Source organism: Mustela lutreola, chromosome 15 (genome assembly GCF_030435805.1).
Source record: "Mustela lutreola isolate mMusLut2 chromosome 15, mMusLut2.pri, whole genome shotgun sequence".
In the NCBI taxonomy this organism is placed as follows: domain Eukaryota; kingdom Metazoa; phylum Chordata; class Mammalia; order Carnivora; family Mustelidae; genus Mustela; species Mustela lutreola.
In genome coordinates, this window is record NC_081304.1 from 33,282,040 (window position 1) to 33,308,667 (window position 26,628).

The 26,628-nt window shown below is 39.9% G+C and overlaps 1 protein-coding gene and 1 long non-coding RNA gene across 2 annotated transcripts; one reads left to right on the top strand and one right to left on the bottom strand.

Moving 5' to 3' along the window:
- PRR11 (proline rich 11) lies at nt 1–22,243 on the top strand. The gene is made up of 10 exons (XM_059149328.1): nt 1–406; nt 5,571–5,703; nt 8,606–8,756; nt 8,999–9,121; nt 12,511–12,774; nt 13,928–14,026; nt 14,384–14,496; nt 16,109–16,168; nt 16,258–16,354; nt 19,886–22,243. The coding sequence occupies exons 2-10, from the start codon at nt 5,576–5,578 to the stop codon at nt 19,952–19,954; spliced, it is 1,104 nt and encodes a 367-aa protein (XP_059005311.1). The 5' UTR covers nt 1–406; nt 5,571–5,575; the 3' UTR covers nt 19,955–22,243.
- Nucleotides 1,909–26,372, bottom strand: LOC131816513 (uncharacterized). Its single transcript, XR_009348086.1, has 4 exons — nt 26,088–26,372; nt 19,505–19,646; nt 16,282–16,360; nt 1,909–4,181 (listed from the first exon to the last, which is right to left on the bottom strand). It is a non-coding gene; the product is annotated as an uncharacterized LOC131816513 (long non-coding RNA).
- Between the last annotated feature and the right edge of the window lie 256 nt (nt 26,373–26,628).

Sequence of the window (26,628 nt, forward strand, 5' to 3'; positions counted from 1 at the left end):
CCATTGGCTGCATCCTCATCTCCACTTTCAATTTCATAGTTAAGGCTCCGCAGAGAAGAGCTTGCGATTGGTATAATCGGAAGAAGAACCCACCAATTACACAAAAGCTTCCACAAACAGCATAAGGGACGTGACACACCTTCTTAGGTCTCCTGCTTCCCCTCCCCATGGCTCCCGCCTTCCACTTATTCATACCAGAAGCGCCTCAGCTCTCATTGGCCAGTGCGTGGTGACCTTTTAACCAATCACAAACCAGACTGTGCTCCTACACTACCCAGACAGCGAATCGTGGAGAGACCTTTGCTACGATTGGTCCCTCCATGATAAGGTTTTAATTTTGAATCTTTCTTTAAGGAGAAGGAGAGGCCACTACCCGGACTCCATCTGATCCCGGGCTCTTAGACTTGTGAGTGCAGGGAGAATCTCCCTTGTGTTACCTGGGCTGGCGTCTTCAGCAGCTGGGCCTGTTGCTGCTTGTGTTCTTAAGATTTATGGAGGTGGGGACTTTGGCTGGACTCGGGGAGATGAGACTGGGAGGAGGAGGTTTGAGGTTGGGTAAGAACTGCTCGCCCTGGCTCCAACCTAACCACACTTTTATATTTAATTAACGCTCTGCAGAATACGTTTTGGATCAAAGCATCTGCCTTCCTTTTGCACATTCCTTTAGATCTTTGCTATTCAGTGTTGTCGGGGGACCAACATCATCTGCATCACTTGGGCGCTTGTTAACAATGCAAATTATCGGGCTCCACCCAGACCCACTGAATAAAATTCAGAATCATATTCTGAATCAAATTCAGAATATGAATTTTAACAAGATCTCCCACCACCTTTTTTTTTTTTTTTAAGATTTTATTTATATGACAGACAGAGATCACAAGTAGGCAGAGAGAAAGAGGGAAGCAAGCTCCCTGCTGAGCAGAGAGCCCGGTGTGGGCTCGATTCCAAGACCCTGAGATATGACCTGGTCCGAAGGCAGAGGCTTAATCCTCTGAGCCACCCAGGCGCCCCTCCCAGTGATTCTTATGCACGTTAAAGTTTGAGAATATACAGTTCTTGACAGACAGTATTTCTTTGTTCCTTGATATGCTCTTAATATCGCCGGACTTTCTGTGACAGTGTCAATTTTTTAAGTGTGCCCTGTTTACTTGTGCCTAATGCTGTGTTGGACTACGTTTTAGCGAGCTGCCGTCACGTCAGAGAAACAAGGCAGGAACTAAAAAAGCAGTGTTGTACTGCGAAAAATAAAATTAAATACAATCAAGTACCAGAAATAGCCCTATGAATGTTCAAGAGTAATGAATTGAACTAGTAATGGAAATTGATTAATTGACTGAAAGCTGTTTATGGGAAAGTATAGGAACCTACATTAAAATGTGTTTTAGGGGCGCCTGGGTGGCTGGGCAGGGAGCCTGCTTCCTCCTCCTTCTCTCTCTGCCTGCCTCTCTGCCTCTCTGCCTACTTGTGATCTCTATCTGTCAAATAAAATAAATAAAATCTTTAAAAAAAAATAAAATGTGTTTTAGGAAGAGGGTAATGAAATGCAATTGTTATTTTCGTTGCTGTCACAGTTTTGGAAGTACCCCCTGACCAAAAGCACTTCTCCCATCACTGGGTGGAGTTTTAATAGAAGCAGCAGAGCCAACTGAGTTCTTACTCTATTATTTGTTGCATCTTCCCACTGGAAATAGTTTTGGAGCCATCCTTTAACCATATGAAGGTGTGGAATGATTTGAAAAACTAAAAACCTCCCTCACCAAGAGATTTTACAAAATGTAATTGTAGTAAAGCATATTCCTGAACTAAAAAAGAGACACCTTGCTACCTAACACTTAGCAGGAATGATTTATTTCATTCATTTATTGAATGAAAATTATTTAATGCCTGCTACACTCTTGGTTCCAGGAAAATAAAGATGAATAAAATTAATCTTAACCTTGAAAAGTCCGTAGTCTAGCTGGGTGACAAACATGCAAACAAAAATTACAATGCAATACAGTAAATGTTATAATAAGAGTGTTTATAAAGTGCTATAGAAGTACAAAAGGTATGACATTTTTATCAGCATAAATTCCATAAGGATAGAAACTATGTTGGTCTTGTCTCAAATTGTATCCCAAAACCGACCACACCTACCTACCATGGTGGATTATCAGCATTCAACAAATATCTGTGAGAAAAAGTAACAGCATCTTGAAGCTATATAAGTTGACTTGAAAAAGGATACCCCCAAGCAGAGGGAGAGCCTGAGCCTGCTAACTATACTATAGAAAGTATTCAGTGTTTGGTATACCTGAAGTACCACGAATCACTAGTAGAGATGAGGCAGCAAAGGGCCATCAGACTAAATTGTGATGATCTTTGAAAGGCATGAAGGAATTTAGTTTATTCAGAGAATGAAAAGGAATCTTCAAATACTTTTAAGCAAGGGAATTATCAGGATCCTTTTTTTTTTTTTTTTTTTTACTAACTCTAGTAATCATTTTCTGTAGAAAATGATTGGCACGGAGAAAGACTAAAGTCAGGAAGATCATTAAAGGAATATTTGGGCAAACCCAAACTGAGGGACGTTTTCCAAAACAACTGGTCTGGAGTCTTCAGCAATATAAATAGAAAGAAAGGCAAATACTTACATGAAAAGACTAGGGAACTATTGTGAATTGAAGGAAACTAAAAAGACACATTGTGGAAGGGGAAAGAGAGCAGCTGTAAAGGATATTATTGAGGTGACTGAGGTAATTATGGACTTCTTAGATAATATCAAGCTTAAATCTCCTGGCTGTGATTGGTTTTGTAGGACAATGTCCATGTCCATGTTAGGAAACTCAAGTTGAAGTATCTAGGCATGAAGTATCATGATTCTGCTCAGCCAAAAACTAAAAACTATTATTTGTGTGTGTATATATAAATGTTATATGTCTATATACACATATATCTATCATACTTTTTTATTTTGCAAATTTTCAAACTTTATGAAAATTTACAAAAATAGTATAATTGAAGCTCATATTTTTTACTATTGCTATTTTTTTATTTAGGGGTGTGTGTATGTATATAATATATATGTAATAATATATAAACTTATGTAAAATATAAATTTATATATTACATACATTTATTTTGTAAATTATACATAGTATATAATATACTGTACACACACCTATACTGAAAGAAAACTAACCGATAACAATAGGAATAATATATGAGAATTTTTTTCCAGAATTAACATGATCTTTTATTTTTTATTTATTTTTTTCTTGAAGTATACTTGGCACACAATGATGACTGAGCCATCCAGATGCCCCCAAGATTTGCTTTTAAATCTAACCTGTATTATTAATGTTTTCTTTATCACTCTCTTAACAATCAACAGCATAATGAATCAAGCCCTGATTTGTGGTGTTATGTCCACAATGTAAATACTCCCATCATAGCCAATTTCAATATTTCAATGTGAAGTCACTGAATATGGAATTGGAAAGAAATCAGCATTTTATAGCATTTTCACTATATAGATACAATAATGTAAACAACCTCAACAGCATAAATAATAGTAAAATCATTAGGAAGTAATGAGCTTTGCATCAATATACATAATATACATTTTATAATGTAATAATGTTATACAAAATATATGTAATATATTATATAATTTATATAATTTAATTTTAATGGTGGATGTGTTTCACAACTAACTCACAAACTTCCTGAAAATGTATCAGTTGTTGCCAACCCTAGCACACTGTTGGGAGTGGAGATAAAGGAATAGAGCCAATCTACCAAGTTTAAACCAGAATGTCCAGCTCCTTTCTGAAGTCTACTTTTGTAACTGAGTGCTTGGTGAATATAAGAAAAAAGGAGGCAGGAGACCAGTTCTCTGTGTCAGTTTGACATCTAACAAAAGACATCAAAGGGAGAGAGGGAACAGAATTTGGGGAGGGCTGCAAGGGGCAGATGGAGACAAGAAGAGGAAGTTACCATGGAAGTCTCAGATTCTGGGGATTTCACCCAGTGAACTCTGGACCTTAGATAGAGGTTCTCAGTGACATCTCTCCATATAAAGTCCTGGGCATGGATGTGATGAGGTTTAATCTTTTTTTCAGGCAACTGCAAGATTGCTTACTTCCTCTGAGGTTCTCCTAAACATCTTCAGAGTATTGTTGTTTTGTGTTATTTTAAGTCTGTTTAAAAAAAAAAAAAAAAATCAGTGAGTCCTTTAAATACCCTGTGTATTTAATAATCCCTGCTTAGCCTTCTTTCATTATTTCAGCAGGAAGGAGAAGTGATAGAATACAAGGGAAGTCAGCTACTTTTTGCTGTATCTCCCATGCCTCTAAGAACAACCAAGGAAAACTGCTAGTTTGAGACCTGGCATCAGCTCAATAAGATGCTATTGAGAACCTTGCTCCTAGAAGGGCTGTTGATATATGCACTGTTGCCCATTGCCATTAGGGGTGCCCTCTGCAAGACCAAAGCGCTTGGAACTGCAGTAAGCCACTCCGGAGTTTTCACAACCCACAATCAGTTTAAAAAAAAAAGGAGGTTCTTCAGCCAGTGCAATCCGAGAGCTGGCCAAGCCTAGAGCTGCATACTAAGTATTGAAAGGGTAATGGGTGAACAAAAGTGGAAAGAATTTGTATTTTAAAGGCCAATTGTTCCTATTCAAATGTGAGTTTGAAGGCAGGGAGGCCCAGCCCTTGAGCCCATGTTTAGTTCTACTTGAATAACGACATCTTTGTTCCTCAGGTAGCAGCAACTGGCTACCCACCTTCACATCAAACTAGCTCTGACTTAATTTTCTTCAGAAAAGGATCCAGATTAAAAGCTAAATACACTAAATAGTGTTTTAAAATAAATGTTTTGAAACATTTGGGGGTCTTAGATTTGGGGTAACTGCTATTACATTGTATACCACCCATTTAATCAACTGTTGCACCACAGAATGTTAGAAAGAACAGTCTTCCGAGACTTATTTATTTACTGCATTACACTGGGCAAATCATATACTCTTTCTATGTCTAAGTTTATTCTTAATGTAAAAAATGGGAATAAAAATCCTTGTCCTTGGGGATAAAATCTTGCCAGGTAGTGAGGATTCACTGAGAAAATGTATGTGAAGGTGCCTAAAAGCAAATGGATATTCAGTGGTTAAATTTGTTTCTTCCATTACCAACTCTGCTTATCACAATGGGTGCTCAGTAAATGTTCCTGGAAAGAAACTTCTTTTAATAACTGACCATAACCCAACTAAAGTCATTTTCTCTCTTATAAGAAATGGAAATACACTTGACTTAATGAAGAAGAGCAAGGCAAGCAAAACAAAATTAGAGAGCAATATAATGCCAAAGCTGAGTCTCTAAAGATACTTTAAATCTGGGTTTAAATTTTTCTTCACTTCAGGGGACTTCTGGAATGCTGGCAGTGATCTATTTCCTAACCAAAGTGGTGGTTACAAGGGTGTGTTCACTTTGTGATAATTTATTGAACTGTACAATTAAGACTTCTCCATTTTCTGTATGTGTTATTATTCTAAAATTTTAAAAACATGTAAAAAAATTTTTTTTCTACAGAAATCATGCCTAAGTTCAAGCAACGAAGAAGAAAGTTAAAAGCCAAAGCAAAAAGATTATTCAAAAAAAGAGAAGCCTCTCACTTTCAGCCCAAGCTAATCACACCTCCTCCGCCACCACCCTCACCAGAAAGGTAAGGTGTAAGTGTGAAGAAGAAAAAATATTAAAAATCCCTCAAGGATAGGGTTACCAGATTTAGCAAATAAAAATACAGAATGCCCAATTAAATGTAAAGTTCTAATAAAACATGAAATTTTAAAAATATTGTCCCATGCAACATTTCTAACATCCTTATACTAAAAAATTATTCCTCCCTCTTCAGAAATTAAATTTTGACCGAGCATTCTAAATTTTATGTGGTGACCATCATTTTAGAGTTTAGGGGTGCCTGGGTACTCAGTTGGTTAAGCCTCTGGCTTCAACTGAGGTCATGATCCCAGAGTCCTCTCCTGGGCCCCTGCTCAGCGGGGAGACCGCTTCTCCCCTCTCTCTCTGCCCCTCCCCCCATTCCTTCTCTCTCTCTCTCAAAAAAATAAATAAATTTTTTTTTTTTAAGTGTTTAAATGAAGTTCAAATCACAAGAAATTGTACTGGAGATGCACAGTAACTATTTTCTCTTTCCCTAGTCAGTTTAATTGTATAAATCTGGTAACTAAGAGATGCAAGAGGAATATATAACTGGAATTTAAATCTCAGTTTTGGTAAAATTTGGTCAGTTATTCTCTGGGACAGAGGTTTAAATGTGTTACTGAAAGAGACTCTAAGTTATCAGAAGCCCAAGATACTGGGCTTCACAATGACATACATTATACATTTTGTTGTTATAGCTCTCTTTACAGAAAATTTTTTAAACTAAACTGGCCCTCAAAAAGCATTAACCATGTTATCCTTAACTCTTCTCTCTCTCTCTTGAATATTGAAAATGGCCCTTAACTGGTGTTCCTGCTTCTGCCTTTGCAGAACAGTCAGAGTGAGCCTCGTAAAAAACATGTCATATTGCCCCTCTGCTTAAAACTCTCTCCAGTGTCGGAATGCCTGGGTGGCTCAGTTGGTTGGACGACTGCCTTCAGCTCGGGTCATGATCCCGGAGTTTCCGAATCGAATCCCGCATCGGGCTCCCGGCTGCGCGGGAAGTCTGCTTCTCCCTCTGACCTTCTCCTCTCTCATGGTCTTTTTCATTGTCTCTTTCTCAAATAAATAAATAAAATCTTAAAAACAAAAAACAAACAAAAAAAAACCTCTCCAATTTCTTTCCTGGGGCACCTGGCTGGCTCAGTTGGAAGAGTGTGTGACTCTTGATCTCGTGGTCATGAGTTGGGTGTAGAGATTATGTAAAAATAAATAAAAACTCTCCAATGTCTTCCTTTCTCTGAGTCAAAATTAAAATCCTTTGTATGAGGCGGGCCCTTGGGTGGCTCAGCGGGTTAAGCCGCTGCCTTCAGCTTGCGTCATGATCTCGGGATCCTGGGATGGAGTCCCGCGTCCGGCTCTCTGCTCGGCAGGGAGCCTGTTTCCCTCTCTCTCTCTGCCTACTTGTGATCTCTCTCTGTCAGATAAATAAAATATTTTTTAAAACAAAAATAAATAAATAAAATAAAATCCTTTGTATGACCCACAAGAGCCATATGATCTGATTTTGACATTCTCTCCTAATCCCCCTACTCTTCAGTTTCTCCATCCTAGTCATCCTGGCCTCCTTGTTGTTCCCTAGACACCTCAGACAAGCTGCTGTCTCAGGGCCTTTGCACTTATTATTGCCCATTCCTGAATTGTTCTCCCAGATATTTGTATTGCTAGCTTCTTTATTTTTAACCTTTTTAAAATAGGCTCTACGCTCAACATAGGGCTTAAACTCATGACCATTAATCAAGAGTTGTATGTTCTACTGACTAAGCCAGCCAGGTGTCCATGTATTGCTAGCTTTTTTACTTTTTGTTTTGTTTTGTTTTGTTTGTTTTGTTTTCTCAAAAGTCACCTTCTCAGTGAGACTTCCCTAGCACCCTACCTAAAATTTCACCTCCATTCAACATTTCTCTCTTGCTCTATCCTTTTCCTCATAGTATTTATTCACTATATAACAATCCATATATGTTACTAATTGACTTTATTAAACACGTATGTTTAATGAGGGCATGGTTTTTATCATGTTGTTCATTACTGAATCCCTGACGCCTCCTTTTTTTTTTTTTTAATTTATTTTTTTAAGATTTTATTTCTTTATTTGACAAAGAGAGAGATCACAAGTAGGCAGAGAGGCAGGCAGAGAAAGAGAAGGACGCAGGCTCCCCTCTGAGCAGGGAGCCGGATGTGGGACTCGATCCCAGGATCCTGAGATCATGACCTGAGCTGAAGGCAGAGGCTTAACCCACTGAGCCACCCAGGCGCCCTCCCTGACGCCTCTTTACTTACTGTTTATTTTATTTATTATTTATTACTATTTATTTATCAAGTAAATTATTGTATAAGTGCATCTTGGAACTCTAAAATGTAATGAAAATTTTGGCTTTAGGTAGTCTCTGCTCCTGAGCCATACTATAAAGCTAGCATGTTATTTTATGTTTTAAAGATGTATTTATTTGAGAGAATGAGAGAGATCAAGTGAGGGGAAGAGCAGAGGTTGAGAGAGAATCCCAAGCAGACTCCCACTGAGTGCAGAGCCAGATATGGGGCTCAATCTCAAGACCCTGAGATCATCACCTGAGACAAATTCAAAAGTTGGATGCTCAAGCTTAGATTTAGAGGCTCAAGCTTATTTAAGTAGAGCTGTTAGGGACGCCTGGGTGGCTCAGTCGTTAAGCATCTGCCTTCAGCTTAGGTCATGATCCCGGGGTCCTGGGCTCGAGCCCCCGCATCTGGCTCCCTGCTCAGTGGAGAGCCTGCTTCTCCCCCTCCCTCTGCCTGACACTCTGTTTACTTGTGCTCTCGTTCTGTCAAATGAAAAAAAATAAATTCTTTAATAATAGTAATAACAAATAAATAAATAAAGCTGTTATTCCAACTCAGGGGTTTTTCGTTTGGTTTTGTTTTTCCTACAGAGTGGTTATTCCTTCAGCAGATACTTCCCTTAGCAGAAGTTGGCTAAGACCATCCTGGAACTTTAGACTTCCTAATATCAAAGATACCGTAAAACTTTGGACAAATAGAGTGTGGTCTATATACAATTGGTGCCAGAACTGCATGGCCCAGGTATGGCTTTGACAACCCCATTTTCAGCAATATGGTTTTTCTGCATATTTGGTATGTGTGTTCACCTGTGTGTGTGCTCAGGTCCATACAACACTCAGGCTAAGCTCAGGTAAGATGAAATTATGGGGTCATGTAGGCCTTTGTTTCTGTAAAACATATATCAAACCACTTTCTTCTCCCTTTTTTTCTTGTCCTGATCATGCTGCTTACAGAATTCAGGCTTGTTTATTTTTTCATTTCAGAGTTTAGAAGTATTGAAAGACACCATCTTTCCATCCCGTTTCTGCCACCGAGAACTCCACAGTCTAAAAGAACGGTTTTGCATTTTGGAAAGTGAATTATGCAAGCTCCAGGAAACACTGAAGGTTGGTATTGTTAAATAGAAAAGAAATCCGGGGACACCTAGGTGGCTCAGTCGTTAAACGTCTGCCTTCAGTTCGGGTCATGATCCTAGAGTCCTGGGATCAAGCCCAGCATCAGGCTCCCTCTTCAGCGGGAAGCCTGCCTCTCCCTCTCCCTCCCCCACTGCTTGTGTTCCCTCTCTCACTGCGTCTCTATCAAATAAATAAATAAAATCTTAAAAAAGGGGAAAAAAGGGACGCCTGGGTGGCTCAGTTGGTTAAGCGGCTGCCTTCGGCTCAGGTCATGATCCCAGCATCCTGGGATCGAGTCCCACATCGGGCTCCTTGCTCGGCAGGGAGCCTGCTTCTCCCTCTGCCTCTGCCTGCCTCTCTGTCTGCCTGTGCTTGCTCGCTTTCTCTCCCTCTATCACTGGCAAATAAATAAATAATCTTTAAAAAAAAAAAAAAAGGGGAAAAAAAAGAAAAGAAATCTGGAATTCGGGAAGGAGGGCAGGGATTATCCCCTATAGGAATCCCAGCATGCTTTTACCAGAAGGAGCAATGGCTACAGGCAAGTGCTAGTCTTAGGCCTCTTTGCCCTCAGATCTATTCCTTAGGTTTCAAGGCTCAACTCTGCACTGCACTGGGGCTAATCCATGCAGGCTGTATGTGCTATGCTCCATGTCACCTGGTTCCAGTTGTGCTTGGCTAATGGGAGACACTGAAGAGAGACTGGTGGGGGTGTGGAGGGAGTGTGTTTCCCCTTTATTCTCTGCTTTGGGCAATTTCTCCAGTGAGGGTTGTTGTCTACCTCACCCCAGCTTCCTCCAGGTAAGTCTGTCAAGTTCCTGGATTCTCTGGGTTAACCCACCTCTAGAGACCAGGTTATAATGCTCTTCCCTTTGTCCCTCCAGGCTCATGGCTTATTCTTTGCTAATCTCTGGGTTGCCTCAATATTCCCTGTGGGTTTTCATCTCTTTCACCATCAATGTAACCAATTCCCCACCTTACTCTCACCCTCTTTTAAATACTTAGGATGATTTCTATTTTCTTGACTGATAGAGGTAGAAAAAGCCATATATATCCACTGTCTCCAAACTCCCCTAAGCAAGGCCCCTATTCTCAATGTCTAAAACTCAAGAAAATAAACATTGCACTTGTTGGTTTGCAGGGGAGCTTCTGGGATTACAATCCTTGTCCTGGAATTTGTACCTCAAGATGAATTAGACAGGAAGAAAGGCAAATCACCTTACTCCTCTAGGCCTGAGTTTCCTCCTCTAAAAATGATGATGCCATCTATGGTGGGCTGAATCAATGGCCTCCAAAAGATATGTCCAAGTCCTAATCCCTGAAACCTATAAATATGACCTTATTTGGAGAAAGGGTTTTCTCCCATGTAATTAAGTTAAGGATTTTTTTTTTAAGTAATCTCTACACCCAACATGGGGCTTGAGTTCACAACCCCAAGATCAAAAGTTGCCAGGTGCCCCTTAAGTTAAGGATTTTGAAGTGAAGAGATCATACTCTATTATCAGAGTGGACCCTAAATCCAATAACAAATGTCCTTATAAAGGAGAAAGCAGAGCACACAAGAGGAGAGGAGGAGCAGTGGGAGCACAGGTAGAGATTGGAGTGATGTAGTCTCAAGGCCAGGAATGCCCATAGCTACCAAAAACAGGAAGAGACAAGAAACAGATTCTTCCCTACAGCATTGGGAGGTAGCACAGCCATGCTGTCATCTTGATTTTTAGATTTCTAGCCTCCAGCACTGAAAAAAATGAATTTCAATTGTTTTAAGCCACCAAATTTATGATAATTTGATAAAACAACCATAGGAAACTAATACACCATCTGACTTCATAGGGTTATTTTTCCTTTCCCAGGGCTGCCATAATAAAGTGGCATGGACTAGGTGGCTTATATAATAGAAATTTATTTTCCCACAGTTCTAGAGGCTGAAAGTCTGAGATCAATGTGTTGACAGAGTTAGTTTCTTCTTGGGCCTCTCTGCTTTGTCTTGTCTTCTCCCCGTGTCCTCAAATCGCCTTGTCTCTGCACACACATCCCTGATGTTTCTCCTGTATGTTCAAATTTCTTCTTTTTGTAAGGACACCAGTCAAACTGGATGAGAGCCTACTCTAATGGCCTCATTTTAATTTAAACACCTCTTTGAAGGCCCTATCTCCAAAGGCATCCTGGAGTATTACAGCTAGGGCTTCAACATACGAATTTGAGGGGTTGGGGGACACAATTCAGCCCCTAATATTCATGTTCCATCCCCTTGGCCTTTTTATCAATCCTTGAATATGCTACATTCTTTTTTTTTTTTTTTTTTTTTTTTTTTTTAAGATTTCGTTTATTTGAGATAGAGAACAAGTAGTGGGGAGGGGTAGAGGGAGAGCAAGAGAATCAGGAAGCTTGACTCAGGGCTCAATCCCAGGACCCAGAGACCATGACCTAAGCCAAAGAAGGCATACACTTAACGGAGTAAGCCACTCAGACGCCCCAACTATATGACAATTTTTAGCTGCATTAAGTATTTTTTCCCTCTGCCAGGAACTCTCCCCAGATCTTATCTCCCTTGAGACCTGATAAATTGCAGTCCATCCTTGAGATTATGGCTTAATGTCATTCTCCAAGTTTCTCCTTATTCATGCCCACAGCACACCTCCCTGTTTTCACTGAAACATTACTTTGTTTTGTTCTGGGTGTGTCTGTGTTTCATGCCTGTCTTCTTTGCCAGACTGTCAGCTCCACGATGTAACAGATAGGGTTCACATCATACCCACAGTGCCTGGCATATTGCACACACAAAACAAATATATGAATGAATGGGTGAATGAATGGGCTTGTGATAAATGAGAAAATATTTTTTAAAAACCACATACTAGGGGTGCCTGGGTGGCTCAGTTGGTTAAGCCGCTGCCTTCGGCTCAGGTCATGATCTCAGGGTGCTGGGATCGAGTCTCGCATCGGGTTCTCTGCTCAGCTGGGAGCCTGCTTCCTCCTCTCTCTCTGCCTGCCTCTCTGCCTACTTGTGATCTCTCTCTCTCTCTGTCAAATAAATAAATAAATAAATCTTTTTTTTTTTTTTAAAGATTTTATTTATTTGACAGAAATCACAAGTAGATGGAGAGGCAGGCAGAGAGAGAGAGAGGGAAGCAGGCTCCCCGCTGAGCAGAGAGCCCGATGCGGGACTCGATCCCAGGACCCTGAGATCATGACCTGAGATGAAGGCAGCGGCTTAACCCACTGAGCCACCCAGGCGCCCAATAAATAAATCTTAAAAAAAAAAAAAAACACATACTATACTGAGAAAGCATTCAATACGTGGTAGCTATTATCTCCAAGGCTCTGAGCCGCAAGAACCAAATTAATCTGTTACTCATTTGCCAAATAATGTTTTCTTACAGACTGTCTTGGAAAATTCTTCCTGCCCAAGCTGTGGTCAAACCTGTCACATAAGTGGTAAACTCAAAAATGTGCCCGCCCGCGTGCTAAACACCCCTGGAGAATCTCGAGCGATACTTCCTCCCACACTGCCAAAGCCAGTCACCCCCACTCCTGCTCTTCTTCCTCCGCCGCCCCCGCCCCCTCCACCTCCTCCTCTGCCTCCGCCTCCACCGACCACAGCACCTGTGCTGCTCAGAAAATCCGATCGCACTAAAGCTCTGCAGGTAGGAAACAATCTAGTAATGATGTGTTTTGGTCAGTGTGTAACAGAGTAGTAAAACAAGGTGGCCTTTTGAGACGAGGCTATGGGCTTTGAGAGGAAAGCTGCATTTTTTTTTTTTTTTCTGATTCCATCTCTTAATTATGTCAATGATTATGCTTCTAAAAACTCAGGCCTGTAGAACTGGATTTAGAAACAAAAGTGATTTTTTTAAAAAGGATAAATGAATGAAAACCAGTAGATTGGAATATTCCTAATGGCGTCTCAGAATATCTTTTAACCGAAAGAAAAACCTCCCTGGGAAACTAAATTAAGAACAGAAGGTGGCTTAGTGAGTAAAAACAGAATAAAAAGAGTTGGTGGGTCCCAAAGTATAATATCATGAAGCTGAAGGACCAGTCTCCATTAATTACTTGGCCACTAAGGGAGTATTTGTGAATCACTAAGATAAGCATGACCCTGTTTAAAAATCTGCTGAATTTGCACTCCAGATAAATTTGGTTTAAAATGGCTGGCTTAGGGGTGCCGGGGGGGCTCAGTTGGTTAAGCCTCTGCCTTCAGTTCAGGTCATGATCTCAGGGTCCTGGGATAGAGACCCACATCGGACTCTCTGCTCTGTGGGGAGTCTGCTTCTCCCTCTCCCTCTGCCTGCCACTGGACCTACTCATGCTCTCTCTCTATATCAAATAAATAAATAAAATCTGTAAAAAAATAATAATAAATAAAATGGCTGGGTTAAATCCAGAGCCTATTACTACATTTGCCATAATGCATAGCCCTCTGACCATACATTCTTGTTCTATGGGACCTGAGTTAACTTTTTAGGTAATTCAAGCAAAACTTCACTTTGATTTGAGGAACTTCTTCAACTCCGGTCTTATTATCATAAATCCTGAGGAAGATGCATAGTTGCAGACAACTAGCCCATCTCTCATTTACTGTCAAAGCTTTACATTTTGATGAATACTTTACAGTAGCATTAGCATCCATGTGTACTGAAAACAGGATCATTCTCGGTTGAATTAAAAGAATTTGATAGGTTCCTAGGGTAAATAAGAGTTAGTTTTTAAGTGAGTCTTTAAAAACTGGATTTGGATTTGCATTTAACTGGATATCTTGGTTACAATTTGAATTCTAACCTCTCCATGTATTTTAAGGCTGGGCCATTAAAAAGAGATGGACCCATGCAGATAACAGTTAAAGATCTACTGACTGTGAAGTTAAAGAAGACACAGTGTTTTGATGAAAGGAAGAAGGTAAGCTGATCATACATATGATCTTTGAGCTTTTAACCTGGTTGTCCCTTTCTGGAAAATCAGCCTATGTCTTATGTACAGAAGCCATTCTGAGGTAAGTATTCCATGTGTTACCTGAGTAGTTTTGGATCCTCAACAAAATGTGTAGACCCCAAAATTATTTAATTAGGCAGTTTTATCTACCAACCATTAGTCTAAAGAAGTAGAGACATACTTGGAAGCTTTGCAATAAAAATTGAGTAGTAGATAATATCTTACCCATACTCAGCTTTTAAATATTCATTGTTGCAGCATGTTTATATTTTGAATGATATCTTTAAGTGTATTTTTTGATACTGTCTCATTTTGTGATTAAAGCTTATACCATCACCAAAGGCACAGAATCCACTAGTTACTGTCTCTGACCTACAACGTGTCACCCTGAAGCCCAACTCCAAAGTACTATCAACTCGAGTTACAAATGTCTTGATGTAAGGAACTACACTGTGTTATGCTCCACTGTTACTTAAAATAATGTTTTGTTTTGTTTTGTTTTGTTTTCCCTATCTCTAACTTTAAAAGTTGTATATGCTCATTGTAGAAGACTGGAAATCCACAGAAAAGTTACAGAAGAAAATGGGGGTGCCTGGGTGGTTCAGTCAGTTAGGCATCTGCTTTCAGCTCAGGTCATGATCTCAGGGGGGAGTCTGCTCATCCCTTTGCCCCTGACCCTGTTCATATTCTCTCTCTCTCTCAAATAAATAAATAAAATCTTTTAAAAAAATTTTTGAAAAAGAAAAAAAAAATCAAATAACTGTATGATTGAAGATAGCTACTATTAACATACTGTTGTTTATCATTCCAGTCTTTGTGTGGGCATCTACTCTATTATTTCCATTTCATGATGCTGTTTATTATAAGATACACCAATGATTTATTAGTGGATTTGAGGGCGGGGGTGGCCCAGGGGCACCTGGCTGGCTTAGTTGGCGGAGCCTGCAACTCTCAGTCTCAGGTTGTAAGCTTGACCCCCAAGCTGGGCACAGAGATTACTTTAAAAAAAAAAAAACAAAAACCCACAAATACAGATAAATGGATTTGGGAGGAAAAGATATAATATCAAGAATGTTTTCGGGCGGGGTGGGGAGGCGCACCTGGGTGCCTCAGTCAGTTGAGTGTCTGCCTTTGGCCCCAGTCATGATCCCAAGGTCCTGGGATCAAGTGGTACATTGGCTCCCTGCTCAACATGGAGCCTGCTTCTCCTTCTCCTTCTGCCATTCCCCCTGTTTGTGCTCTCTGTCAAATAAATAAAATCTTTAAAAAATAATAATAATTTTTTTAGAGGTGCCTGGCTCAGTCAGTTGGAAGAACATGCAACTCCTGATCTCTGGGTGATGAGTTTGAGTCCCATGTTGGGGAAAGAGATTACTTAAAAAAGAAGAATTTTTAAAGCAGCTCAATTTCAGAAATAATAAAATATGAAAATTTGGATGTCTTGGAATCGATGAAATCTTTTGTGTCTGTGTGTGTGTGTGTGTACCTGTGTATAATCATAATATACATGCAGTTAAAGCTTTTCCTGTTTAATGTGTCAAGAACTTTCCCCATCTTATTAAAAATCAGTTTAAAGCATCATTTTGACTTCTTCAGTATATATAGTTCATTATTTGCAAATTTCATAGATAAACTCCTGTTTTGAAACATTTAGGTTGTTTATGATTTTTTATTTCTAATTCTTCAGCGAACATCCTTTTGTCCATCACCCATGTGCATAGCTGACTCTTTCCCGCAGATGGATTCTTATATGTATAATTACTGAGTCAAGACGTATTATTTATTAGGGCAATTATATCACCTTATGCTCTTATCGGCATCTACTGCTATTTTTGTTTTTAAGTAGGCTCCACACCCAGCGTGGGGCTTGAACTCACAACTGTAAGATCAGGAGTCACACACTCCACTGGCTGAGCTAGCCAGGTGCCCCTCTGCTGATGTAACAAATAGAACCATTTTCTAGGACATTGCCTATGGAAACATCTGCTTTGCTTTGGGAAAGGGGATAAATTCTAGCAGGCTCTAACTTGTATATTTTTATTTCATCAGTACCCCTGGTAAAAGCCAGATAGACCTGCGGAAACTACTTAGAAAAGTTGATGTAGAGAGGTAATATGCTCTCTTATCTTTATCCTTTCTGAATCCATTTGAAAAATTAGCATAAAACACAGCTTCTAATTTTTTCAATACCTTTGCAGAAGCCCAGGTGGAACCCCACTTACCAATAAAGAAAACATGGACACAGGAACTGGGCTTACTCCAGTAATGACTCGGGCCTTGAGGAGAAAGTTTCAGGTAAGCCTTTAGGGGAAACAAACAAACAAAAATATGGTTCCTTTTCTTCAAAATGATTTATTTAGAATCATACAATCTAAAGGATCTTTCTTATAATAATCTTTAAATGGTACCTACTGCTTTACAAAACAATTTCATATTTAGCCTTTATAAAATTCTGTGACCTAGCTAGCATTATCATCTCTACTTTTACCATGTATGTCTGGTTGTATTAATTCCTTTAGATAAGTATTTTTTTTTTTTAAAGATTTTATTTATTTATCAGAGAGGGGGGGGGGAGAGAGCGAGCACAGGCAGACAGAATGGCAGGCAGAGGCAGAGGGAGAAGCAGGCTCCCTGCTGAGCAAGGAGCCCCATGTGGGACTCAATCCCAGGACGCTGGGATCATGACCTGAGCCGAAGGCAGCTGCTTAACCAACTGAGCCACCCAGGCATCCCTAGATAAGTATTTATTAAGCACTTCCTCTATGCCAGGCACTGTGCTGGGGATACAGTGGGATACAGTGGTAAGCAAAAACAAACCTAACTTTATTGTCTTGGAGCTTTCAGCTTAGTGAGGAAAATAGACATTAGTCAAATAATCACATATTTGTATAATTCTACACTGAGGTAAGTACTATAAAGGAAAGGAATAGGGTTCTGTGGGAACCCACAGAGGAATCCCTTAGGAGGTGATGAAGTGAGACTTGAAGGATGAATAGGCATTAACTGGGAAGGGTGCCTACGGTATGAGGGGATGGGCCCAGCATGGACGTTTGGGAGGAAAGAGCTCCAAGCAAAAAGAACAGCGTACATAAGGGTGTTGAGGTGGAGGGCACCTGACCTAACTGAGAAACTGAAAAGGAGCCGAAGTAGCTGTAAGAGAAAGCAAGTCTGACAGTGAAAAACAGCGATAAAGATGCAGATAGGGATCAGATCGTGCACAGTTGATAGGAAAAGGTCTTGGCAGCTTTCTTCTTTGTCACCTACATGTATGACCCATACACCAAATTCTAGTATATCAGTGAAACCTGATGTGATTTCTTCCAAATCCTGTTTGTCTGTCATCTCCTTGTGTTCACCTGTTCACTGGATCTATGGGGAATAGCCATCCGTCTGGCACTCCTACTAGAGTGCTGGGACACAGGGCTTCTGGCCTCTTTGGCTACAAAACTTATATTTCCATTTCCCTCTGGTGATAGAGACACACCACAGACTTCACTGCTAACACTTTGCCAACCCAACACTGTCCCCTCTTTGTTTCCTCATTAAGAATCAGTGCCTTTGGGGGCGCCTGGGTGGCTCAGTGGGTTAAAGCCTCTGCCTTTGGCTCAGGTCATGATCCCAGGGTCCTGGGATCGAGCCCCGCATCGGGCTCTCTGCTCCGTGGAGGGCCTGCTTCCTCTTGTCTCTCTGCCTGTCTCTCTGCCTGCCTCTGCCTACTTGTCATCTCTGTCTATCAAATAAATAAATAAAATCTTTAAAAAAAAAAAAAAAAAAGAATGAGTGCCTTTGGAGCGCTTGGGTGGCTCAGTGGGTTAAAGCCTCTGCCTTCAGCTCAGATCATGTTCCTGGGGTCCTGGGATCAAGCCCCGCATCGGGCTTTCTGCTCAGTGGGGAGCCTGCTTCCTCCTCTCTCTGCCTGCTTCTCTGCCTACTGGTGATCTCCGTCTGTCAAATGAATAAATAAAATCTTTTAAAAAATAAAAAAATAAAGAATCAGTGCCTTTTGCAGACAGTTTGGTTTCCCTCATGCCAATCACTGTTTTGAGGTGTGGCCACATTTCTCTTTCCTCCTTTCGGAGCATCCAATAGGGACCCTACCCCCAGATCACATTTCTTGGTGATACCACAAATTATGAAGGACAGGGGCAGAAGGCAGAGGCCTCACTGAAGGACTAAGCCCCTTCCTTTCTTTGTTCAGCTCTGGGATTCTTTTATGTCCCTGCCCTACCCCATAATCACTATAATGAGTTGAGTAATGTGGAAACAAATGAAAATATGATAAAGAATAAGCACATATATTGAACAACAATATCAAACATCCCAGAAAGGTGGGGTGCCTGGGTGGCTCAGTGGGTTAAGCTTCTGCCTTCGGCTCAGATCATGATCCCAGGGTCCTAGGATCGAACCCCACATCGGGCTCTCTGCTCATCAGGGAGCCTGTTTCCTCCTCTCTCTCTGCTTGCCTCTTGGCCTACTCATGATCTCTGTCTGTCAAATAAATAAATAAAAATAAAAAATTTTTTTTAAAAATCCCAGAAAAGTATCTGCTGTATGAGCTGTTCACAAAATCCACTTAGTTGGGACGCCTGGGTGGCTCAGTTGGTTAAGCAGCTGCCTTCAGTACAGGTCATGATCCCAACGTCCTGGGATTGAGTCCCACGTCAGGCTCCTTGCTCAGCGGGGAGCCTGCTTCTCCCTCTGCCTCTGCCTGCCATTCTGTCTGCCTGTGCTCGCTCGCTCTCCCTCTCTCTCTCTGATAAATAAATAAAATCTTTAAAAAAAAAAAATCCACTCGGGACGGCCTGGGTGGCTCAGTTGGTTAAGCAGTTGCCTTCAGTTCAGGTCATGATCCCAGCGTCCTGGGATCGAGTCCCACATCGGGCTCCTTGCTCAGCGGGGAGCCTGCTTCTCCCTCTGCCTCTGCCTGCCATTCTGTCTGCCTGTGCTCGCTCGCTCTCCCTCTCTCTCTCTCTGATAAATAAATAAAATCTTTAAAAATAAAAATCCACTTAGTAGGAGGAAGTTTTTAAAAAAGAAACTGTTGTTAGACATAAAATGACTACTCCTCTTCCCCACCCCCCACCCCCAGAACTTAGGTTTCCTTTTTCCTTTAAGTCTGAAGCAACTGTGGGGCGCCTGGGTGGCTCAGTGGGTTAAAGCCTCTGCTTTCAGCTCAGGTCATGATCCCAGGGTCCTGGGATCGAGCCCCACATGCGGCTCTCTGCTCAGCAGGGAGCCTGCTTCCGCTTCTCTCTCTGCCTGCCTCTCTGCCTACTTGTGATCTCTGTCTGTCAAACAAATAAATAAAATCTTTAAAAAAAAAAAAAAAAGTCTGAAGCAACTGTATTAGATAGGTTTTGCATTTGGTAACAAAATTTGCTTTTGCATTAGGTAACAAAAATCTGACCACTGTGGCTTAACAAAGCAGCACCTTATTTTTCTTACCTACATATTCCCTTGGGAAGTAGGCAGCCCATAACTGGTACAGTAGCTTCACCATGTCTTCACTGCTCTTCCATCCTTAATGTGTGGCTTTTATCCTCATGGTAAAGAATGCCTCCACCTCCTGAAGCCCGGTGCCCACATTCTAGGCAAGATAAGGAGAAAGGCAAAGGACAAAAGGGTGTGCTAGCTAAGCTACCCCTCACTTTATACAGGTGCTACCCAGAAACTTCTGATTATGTCAGAAAAACTGGGAAAAGTGGTTTTTAGAGTCCGGCTGCATTGCTGCCCGCATAAAATCTGGTTTCTATTAGTGAGGAAGGAGATCTGTGTTGGCCACATAATTCATATTATAATTGGGATCCTTTTTTTTTTTTTTCATAGATGGCTCACCCTAGAAGCCCAACTCAAACTCTGCCACTTTCTACAAGCAGCTTTGATGAACAAAACTGATGCTAACTCTGCCTGATGCCACATGATGATCCATAAAACACACAGATAAAATCACCCCAATCCTTTTTTTTAATGTACTAGGGTTTATATAAATAATTATACTAATATATAATTCCATTTGAATTATATAATTTTGGGGAGCCACCCAGGTGCCCCAAAAATATGAGTTCTTGTTGTTCCTGTTTTATTCAAGGGAGTCTTTTCTATTTGAGTTTTCAACATTTTTTTACTTGGGAAATCTGTACAATGCTTATGGTTAATATACACTTATTTTGCCTGGATTTACAAGTCCAAGAATTGTCCATACATACTGTGATATAAAGTGAGTATTTGGGTATTTTTTAGTTTGTATGATCAATAAGAGAGCAGATGGGAAAATGCAGTCCCTAAAGAGATGTTTATCCGGGAATAACCCAATTTAGGTTGGAGAGGTCGTTCAAATTTAACTAGATAACAAGTTTATACTCAATAGATACAGTTTTGACGTTAAGAAAATAACCTGATTCCTTAAAAAATAAAATGAAATAACCCTGTTCCCATTCCTCTTGCATATTCTCAGGTAATTAAAAAGAAAAGTATTTCAGCCTATAAAGCTAATGCATTCTTCAGTAAGCGTTACAGACTTGATCAGTAAAAAGAACCTCTAGATTTGATTTCTGTTTACTGTAAACAGTTAGGAGGTAAGAATGTCCCCTATCCCAACCCAATTATTTTCCAAATGGATTTGAAGCAAAATATCCAATATAACCTTAAAAATGAGAATGTACCATTTCTAGCAGCTAGAAAGGATCTTTAGGTAGTCATATCTAGATCACTGAAGTCTGAGATATTCCTTTCTTTGACATTTTCTATCCACATTCATGCAGCTAATTATAAGTTTTATGAGGATCTCAACATGAACTGTGTATTTTCCAGAGTGGCCTGCCCAGGATTATCTGAAGTCCATAGCAGATCTTCTGTGAGACCTAATTCCTGTTCTCAACAGCCTATATCTTCAGGAACAGTAATAATACAAACCTCACTGGATTTTTGTTCTCTCCTGCCAGTCCGGGGTAGCCAGATTTAGCAGTAAATATACGATAGCCAGATTTGAATTTAAAAAAAACTTTTAAATAGAAATACATCCTATTAAACAATGGGTAGGGGATTTTGTTGTTGTTGTTGTTTTAGTATGTCCCAAATATTACATGGGAGCTATATATTTATACTGAAAAAATTATTCACCATTTATCTGAAATTCAGCTTTAACAGGGCATTCTTTATCGTACCTGGTCACCCTATGGCTCAGTCCCCTACAAAGTTGCCAAGTATTTCTGGGAGCCCCCAGGTTGTCAGACATGTCTACTTAGCAGTGGACACAATTATAGCTTCAGCCAGGATCCCCATTACTATTATGTTAAGTATCACAGAGAATGGGAAACTCTCATCAGGGTGAGTTCCTGTGACTGAAAGTACAGGATTAGCTTTGATCCCCTGCAGTTCCAAGAATAAGGACAGCAGCTGCTTGTGGATGGGAAACAAGGTGTTTCAGATCTTTACTGAACTTCCTAGCCTGACAGGAAGCAGCTACAGGGGTAATACTATTTTAGCCTAGGCTACAAAAGATATTTCAGTCATTTCCCAGAAATACCTATATTTCCACAGACAAATACTGCTTTGAAATACCAAATAGAGTGTTGTGGAAAGTCACCAGACTGGAAAGCAGACCTTGGGACCATGTTTTGTTCTCATGAGACCCAAATTTATGTCTACAGACACATTTATGAATGAAAATTAAACAGGTAATAAAGTTAAGAAACATACCTGCTTCTAATTTAAAACAAAACAAAACAAAGCCTGCAAGCTACACTTATATAAGAATAAAAGGAATGATCTCTGAGAACAAAACATTTGAGTATTTGTAACGATGTTTTATGGAGCACTTACAATGCTTATGTTAATAAACCACCAGGTACTGTCTCAATTTAATTTAAATGATTTGATGATTTGATCATTCTTGTGGAATAAAGGTTCATTTAAAAATGCTATAGAAATCCTATATATAAACATTTATAAAGCTGCTATTGCCATTGTACCAGTATTAAAAATGTTTTCTACCTTGTTTTTTTACTAAATTTTATGACAGGTTTTATATTATACCATTTGAGAATCTTGTGAATGCTATGGCTTCTTTACACTGTTGCTATTTATAAACTTCCAATGTTTATTTTCAGACTGAGTAACAACCATACAATATAAACCCCATGGTTCACATGGTGATGTTTTAAAAATAAAAAGCAATTTAAAAACCTTTGTTTTTTTTCTTTAAATTTTTTTTGTAGAACAATAACATAGAAAAGTACATAATACACAAATTAATAAATCATAAAGCAAATGCTCACGTAACCACAAAGAAAGAGACATTATAAATGTCTTTAGAAGTCCTGCCTGTCTCCCTCCCCTAACACAATCCCTTTACTCAAGAAGTAACTACTGATTTGCTTGTTATAATAAATATTTCCTTGTTTTTATCCTCTAAGTACAAGTAGACATCCCTAAATGCTAAGATTTATTTTGCTTGCTTTTGAACTACACAAATAGAATCGTAAATTATGTAGTTTCTGCCTTCTTTCTTTATTTTTTTTTTTTAAGATTTTATTTATTTACTTGACACAGAGAGAGAGAGATCACAAGTAGGCAGAGCAGCAGGCTGAGAGAGAGGGGGAAGCAGGCTCCCTGCTGAGCAGAGCCCAATGCCTGGCTTGATCCCAGGACCCTAAGATCATGACCTGAGCTGAAGGCAGAGGCTTAATCCACTGAGCCACCCAGCTGTCCCCTACCTTCTTTCAATCAACATTTCTTTTTAGATTCAACCATGTTATGTAGTGATATAGATCACTTGTTTTTATTGTGTGAATATAGTTCTCACTCATTTTTTTTTAACTGTTTTGTTTTGTTTTAAGATTTATTTATTTATTTATTTATTTGACAGACAGAGATTACAAGTAGGCAGAGAGGCAGGCAGAGAGAGAGGGGAAAGCAGGCTCCCTGCCGAACAGAGAGCCCGATGTGGGGCACGATCCCAGGACTCTGGGATCATGACCCGAGCCGAAGGCAGAGGCTTTAACCCACCTAGCCACCCAGCTGCCCCGTTATCACTCATTCTGTTGTTAATTGAAATTGGGATTGTTTATAATTTTTGGCTATTATGAACCATTATGAACATTCTTGAATAGGTACATATGTATAAGAATTACTCTACTGTGATATCTAGGAGTGGAACTGCTAGGTTGTAAAGCATGCCTCCTTTCTAGATACTGTCAAACTGGTCTTGCAAGTGGTTGTACCAATCCACGGTCCCCTCAGCAAAATATGAGTTTGGGTTTTTTTTTTTTTTTTTTAAGATTTTATTTATTTGACAGAGATCACAAGTAGGCAGAGAGACAGGCAGAGAGAGAGGAGGAAGCAGGCTCCCCGCGGAGCAGAGAGCCGGATGTGGGGCTCAATCCCAGGACTCTGGGATCATGACCCAAGCTGAAGGCAGAGGATTTAACCCACTGAGCCACCCAGGTGCCCCAAAATATGAGTTCTTGTTGTTCCTGTTTTATTCAAGGGAGTCTTTTCTATTTGAGTTTTCAACATTTTTTTACTTGGGAAATCTGTACAATGCTTATGGTTAATATACACTTATTTTGCCTGGATTTATAAGTCCAAGAATTGTTAAAATGATTTTATATCAGCAAAGTCACATACTAAACTGCAAATACTACACATGGTGAGGATCACAATATGATTTATATTGATAAAAGTAGAATTTCTCATTTTAATTGGATTTTCAAAAAGAGATAGGATCTGGGGGCATCTGGGTGGCTCAATTGGTTATATATCTGTGTTTCACTCATGTCATGATCTCAGGGTCCTGGGATTGAGGCCTTCCTCTGGCTTCCTGCTCAGCTGGGAACCCTCTTCTCCCTCTCGCTCTACCCTTTCCCCCATGCTCTCTTTCCCTCTCTTTCAAATAAGTCAATAAAACCTTTTTTAAAAAAAGAGATAGGATCTGAACATGTAGAGAAAGAAACAAGTAAATGGTAAGTAGGCAATTTTTTAAATATGTATATGAAAGCAATTCCTTTTTTATTTTATTTTATTTATTTATTGGACAGAGAGAGAGCACAAGCAGGGGGAGCAGCAGGCAGAGGGAGAGGGAGAAGCAGGCTTCCTGCGGAGCAGGGAGCCTGACATGGGGCTCAATCCCAAGACCCCAGGATGATGACCTGAGGTGAAGGCAGATGCTTAACTAACTGAGCCACCCAGATGTCCCGACAAATTTTTTAAAAATATGTTTTTTTAAAAACCCACTCCTGGGGCACCTGGGTGGCTCAGTCGTTGGGCGTCTGTCTTTGGCTCAGGTCATGATCCCAGGGTCCTGGGGTTGAGCCTCGCATCTAGCTCCCTGCTTGGCAGGAAGCCTGCTTCTCCCTCTCCCACTCCCTCTGCTTGCTTTCCCTCTCTTGCTATGTCTCTCTCTGTCAAATAAAATCTCAACAACAAAAACAAAAAATCCCACTCCCACTCCTTTTTGAGTTCTTTTTAGTAAATAAGGATTAGTTGAGAAGCCAAGTATAGCTTAATTTATTAAAAACACCACCACCATGGACTTAGGGTTCTATCTATCCTTCCTTTGAAAATTAAATGAGGGGCGCCTGGGTGGCTCAGTGGGTTAAGCCGCTGCCTTCAGCTCGGGTCATGATCTCAGGGTCCTGGGATCGAGTCCCACATTGGGCTCTCTGCTCGGCGGGGAGCCTGCTTCCTCCTCTCTCTCTGCCTGCCTCTCTGCCTGCTTGTGATCTCTGTCTGTCAAATAAATAAATAAAATCTTTAAAAAAAAAAAAAAGAAAGAAAATTAAATGAAATAATTCTTTCCCCCACCATAGTTTTATTTAGATATAATTGCATATAACATTGTATTAGTTTAAGGCATACAACATAATGATTTGATATGTGTATATACTGCAAAACTATTTCCACAATAAATAGATAAAGATAAAAGAGGATGTAAAGTACAGCACAGGAAATATAGTCAATAATATTATAATAAGTACAGTGACAGATGGTATCTACAGTTATCATGGTGACCATTTCATAATACATAATTTTTATGTATTTTTGAATCACTATGGTATACACCTGAAACCATACAATGTAATATTGTATGCCAACTCTACTTCAATAAAAATAAATAAATAAAAACAATAAAGAGGATGTCTACCCAAAAACCTGCACACAGAAGTTCGTAGCAGCTTTACTAACAATTTACAAAACTTGGAAGCAGCTAAGATGTATTCTAGTAGGCAAAAGGATAAATAAATGGTGGTACATCTAGATAACAGAATATTATTCAACACTAAAAAGAAATGAGCTATCAAAGCATGAAAAGACACAGAGGAAACTTAAATACATATTACTAAGGGAAGAAGCCAATCTAAAAAGCTATGCATTGCATGAGTACAACTACAGGACACTGTGGAAAAGCCAAAACTTATGGAGACAATAAAAAGATCGGTGGTTGCTAGGGGTTGGAGAAAGGAAGAATGAATACGAGACACACAGAGGATATGGGGGGCAGTGAAACTATTATATAGGACACTGTAATGGTGAATACATGTCTTTATACATTTGTCCAAGCCCATAGAATGTACAACACCAAGAATAAACCCTAATGTTAGCTATCAATTTGGGGTTAATAATGATGTGTCAACCAATGTAGGTTCATAGATTGTAATATAGGTACCGTTTTGGAGCCAGATGTTGTTGGGGGGGGGGCAGGGAATGCGTTTGTGTTGGAGCAGAGGTTACAGTGGAACTTTCTGCTCAGTTTTGCTATGAACCTAAAACTCTTTTTTTAAAAAAGTCTATTTTTAAAGAAAAAGGAAAACAGGGAGTAAAGAAATGAAAGTGGACAAATTCTAATACACTTTAAACATTTTACTATACATTTTAACATTTTGATATATATTCTTCCAAGAAGGAGAAATTATTTTTTTAAAGCTTGTACTCCATAAACCTTTCAAAATCACTGGACTTCTTTTCCACTGATGTGACTGAATTACATTTCTTTAGAATAAGACAGAAGAAAGGAAATACGTTCACCTACCTTGCTTTGCCAGGTATCTCTAGAGCTGTGTTTCTCAAACTGTAACCTGTGTACAAATCATTAGGACTTAATTGAAATGCATGTAATGATTCAGTAGGTCTGGGTTAGGGCCTGAGACTCTATCTACATTTTTAACTAGCTCCCACTGGGACCTGCAGGCTACACCTTCTGTAGCAAGGTTCTAGAGTTTAAACCGAACCACTTTTCTATTTTTGCAAGAGTCACTTGACCAGCTTCTTTTGCAGTGTTTTTGTATTCCTTGAACTGCAAAACTCTCTGTTTCCAATCGTCTTTTTTTTTTTTTTTTTTTTTTTTTTTTTTTTTTTTAAAAGATTTTATTTATTCATTTGACAGAGAGAGATCACAAGCAGGCAGAGAGGCAGGCAGAGAGAGAGGAGGAAGCAGGCTCCCTGCTGAGCAGAGAGCCCGATGCGGGGCTCGATCCCAGGACCCTGAGATCATGACCTGAGCCGAAGGCAGCGGCTTAACCCACTGAGCCACCCAGGCGTCCCTCCAATCGTCTTTTTGATCTCTCAATTCC

Coding starts and splice junctions, on each gene's coding strand:
- PRR11 (XM_059149328.1), top strand. CDS start 5,576: ATGCCTAAGTTCAAGCAACGAAGAAGAAAGTTAAAAGCCAAAGCAAAA. Junction 5,704..8,605: donor CCACCACCCTCACCAGAAAG/GTAAGGTGTAAG, acceptor TTTTTCCTACAG/AGTGGTTATTCCTTCAGCAG. Junction 14,027..14,383: donor GTTTTGATGAAAGGAAGAAG/GTAAGCTGATCA, acceptor TTGTGATTAAAG/CTTATACCATCACCAAAGGC.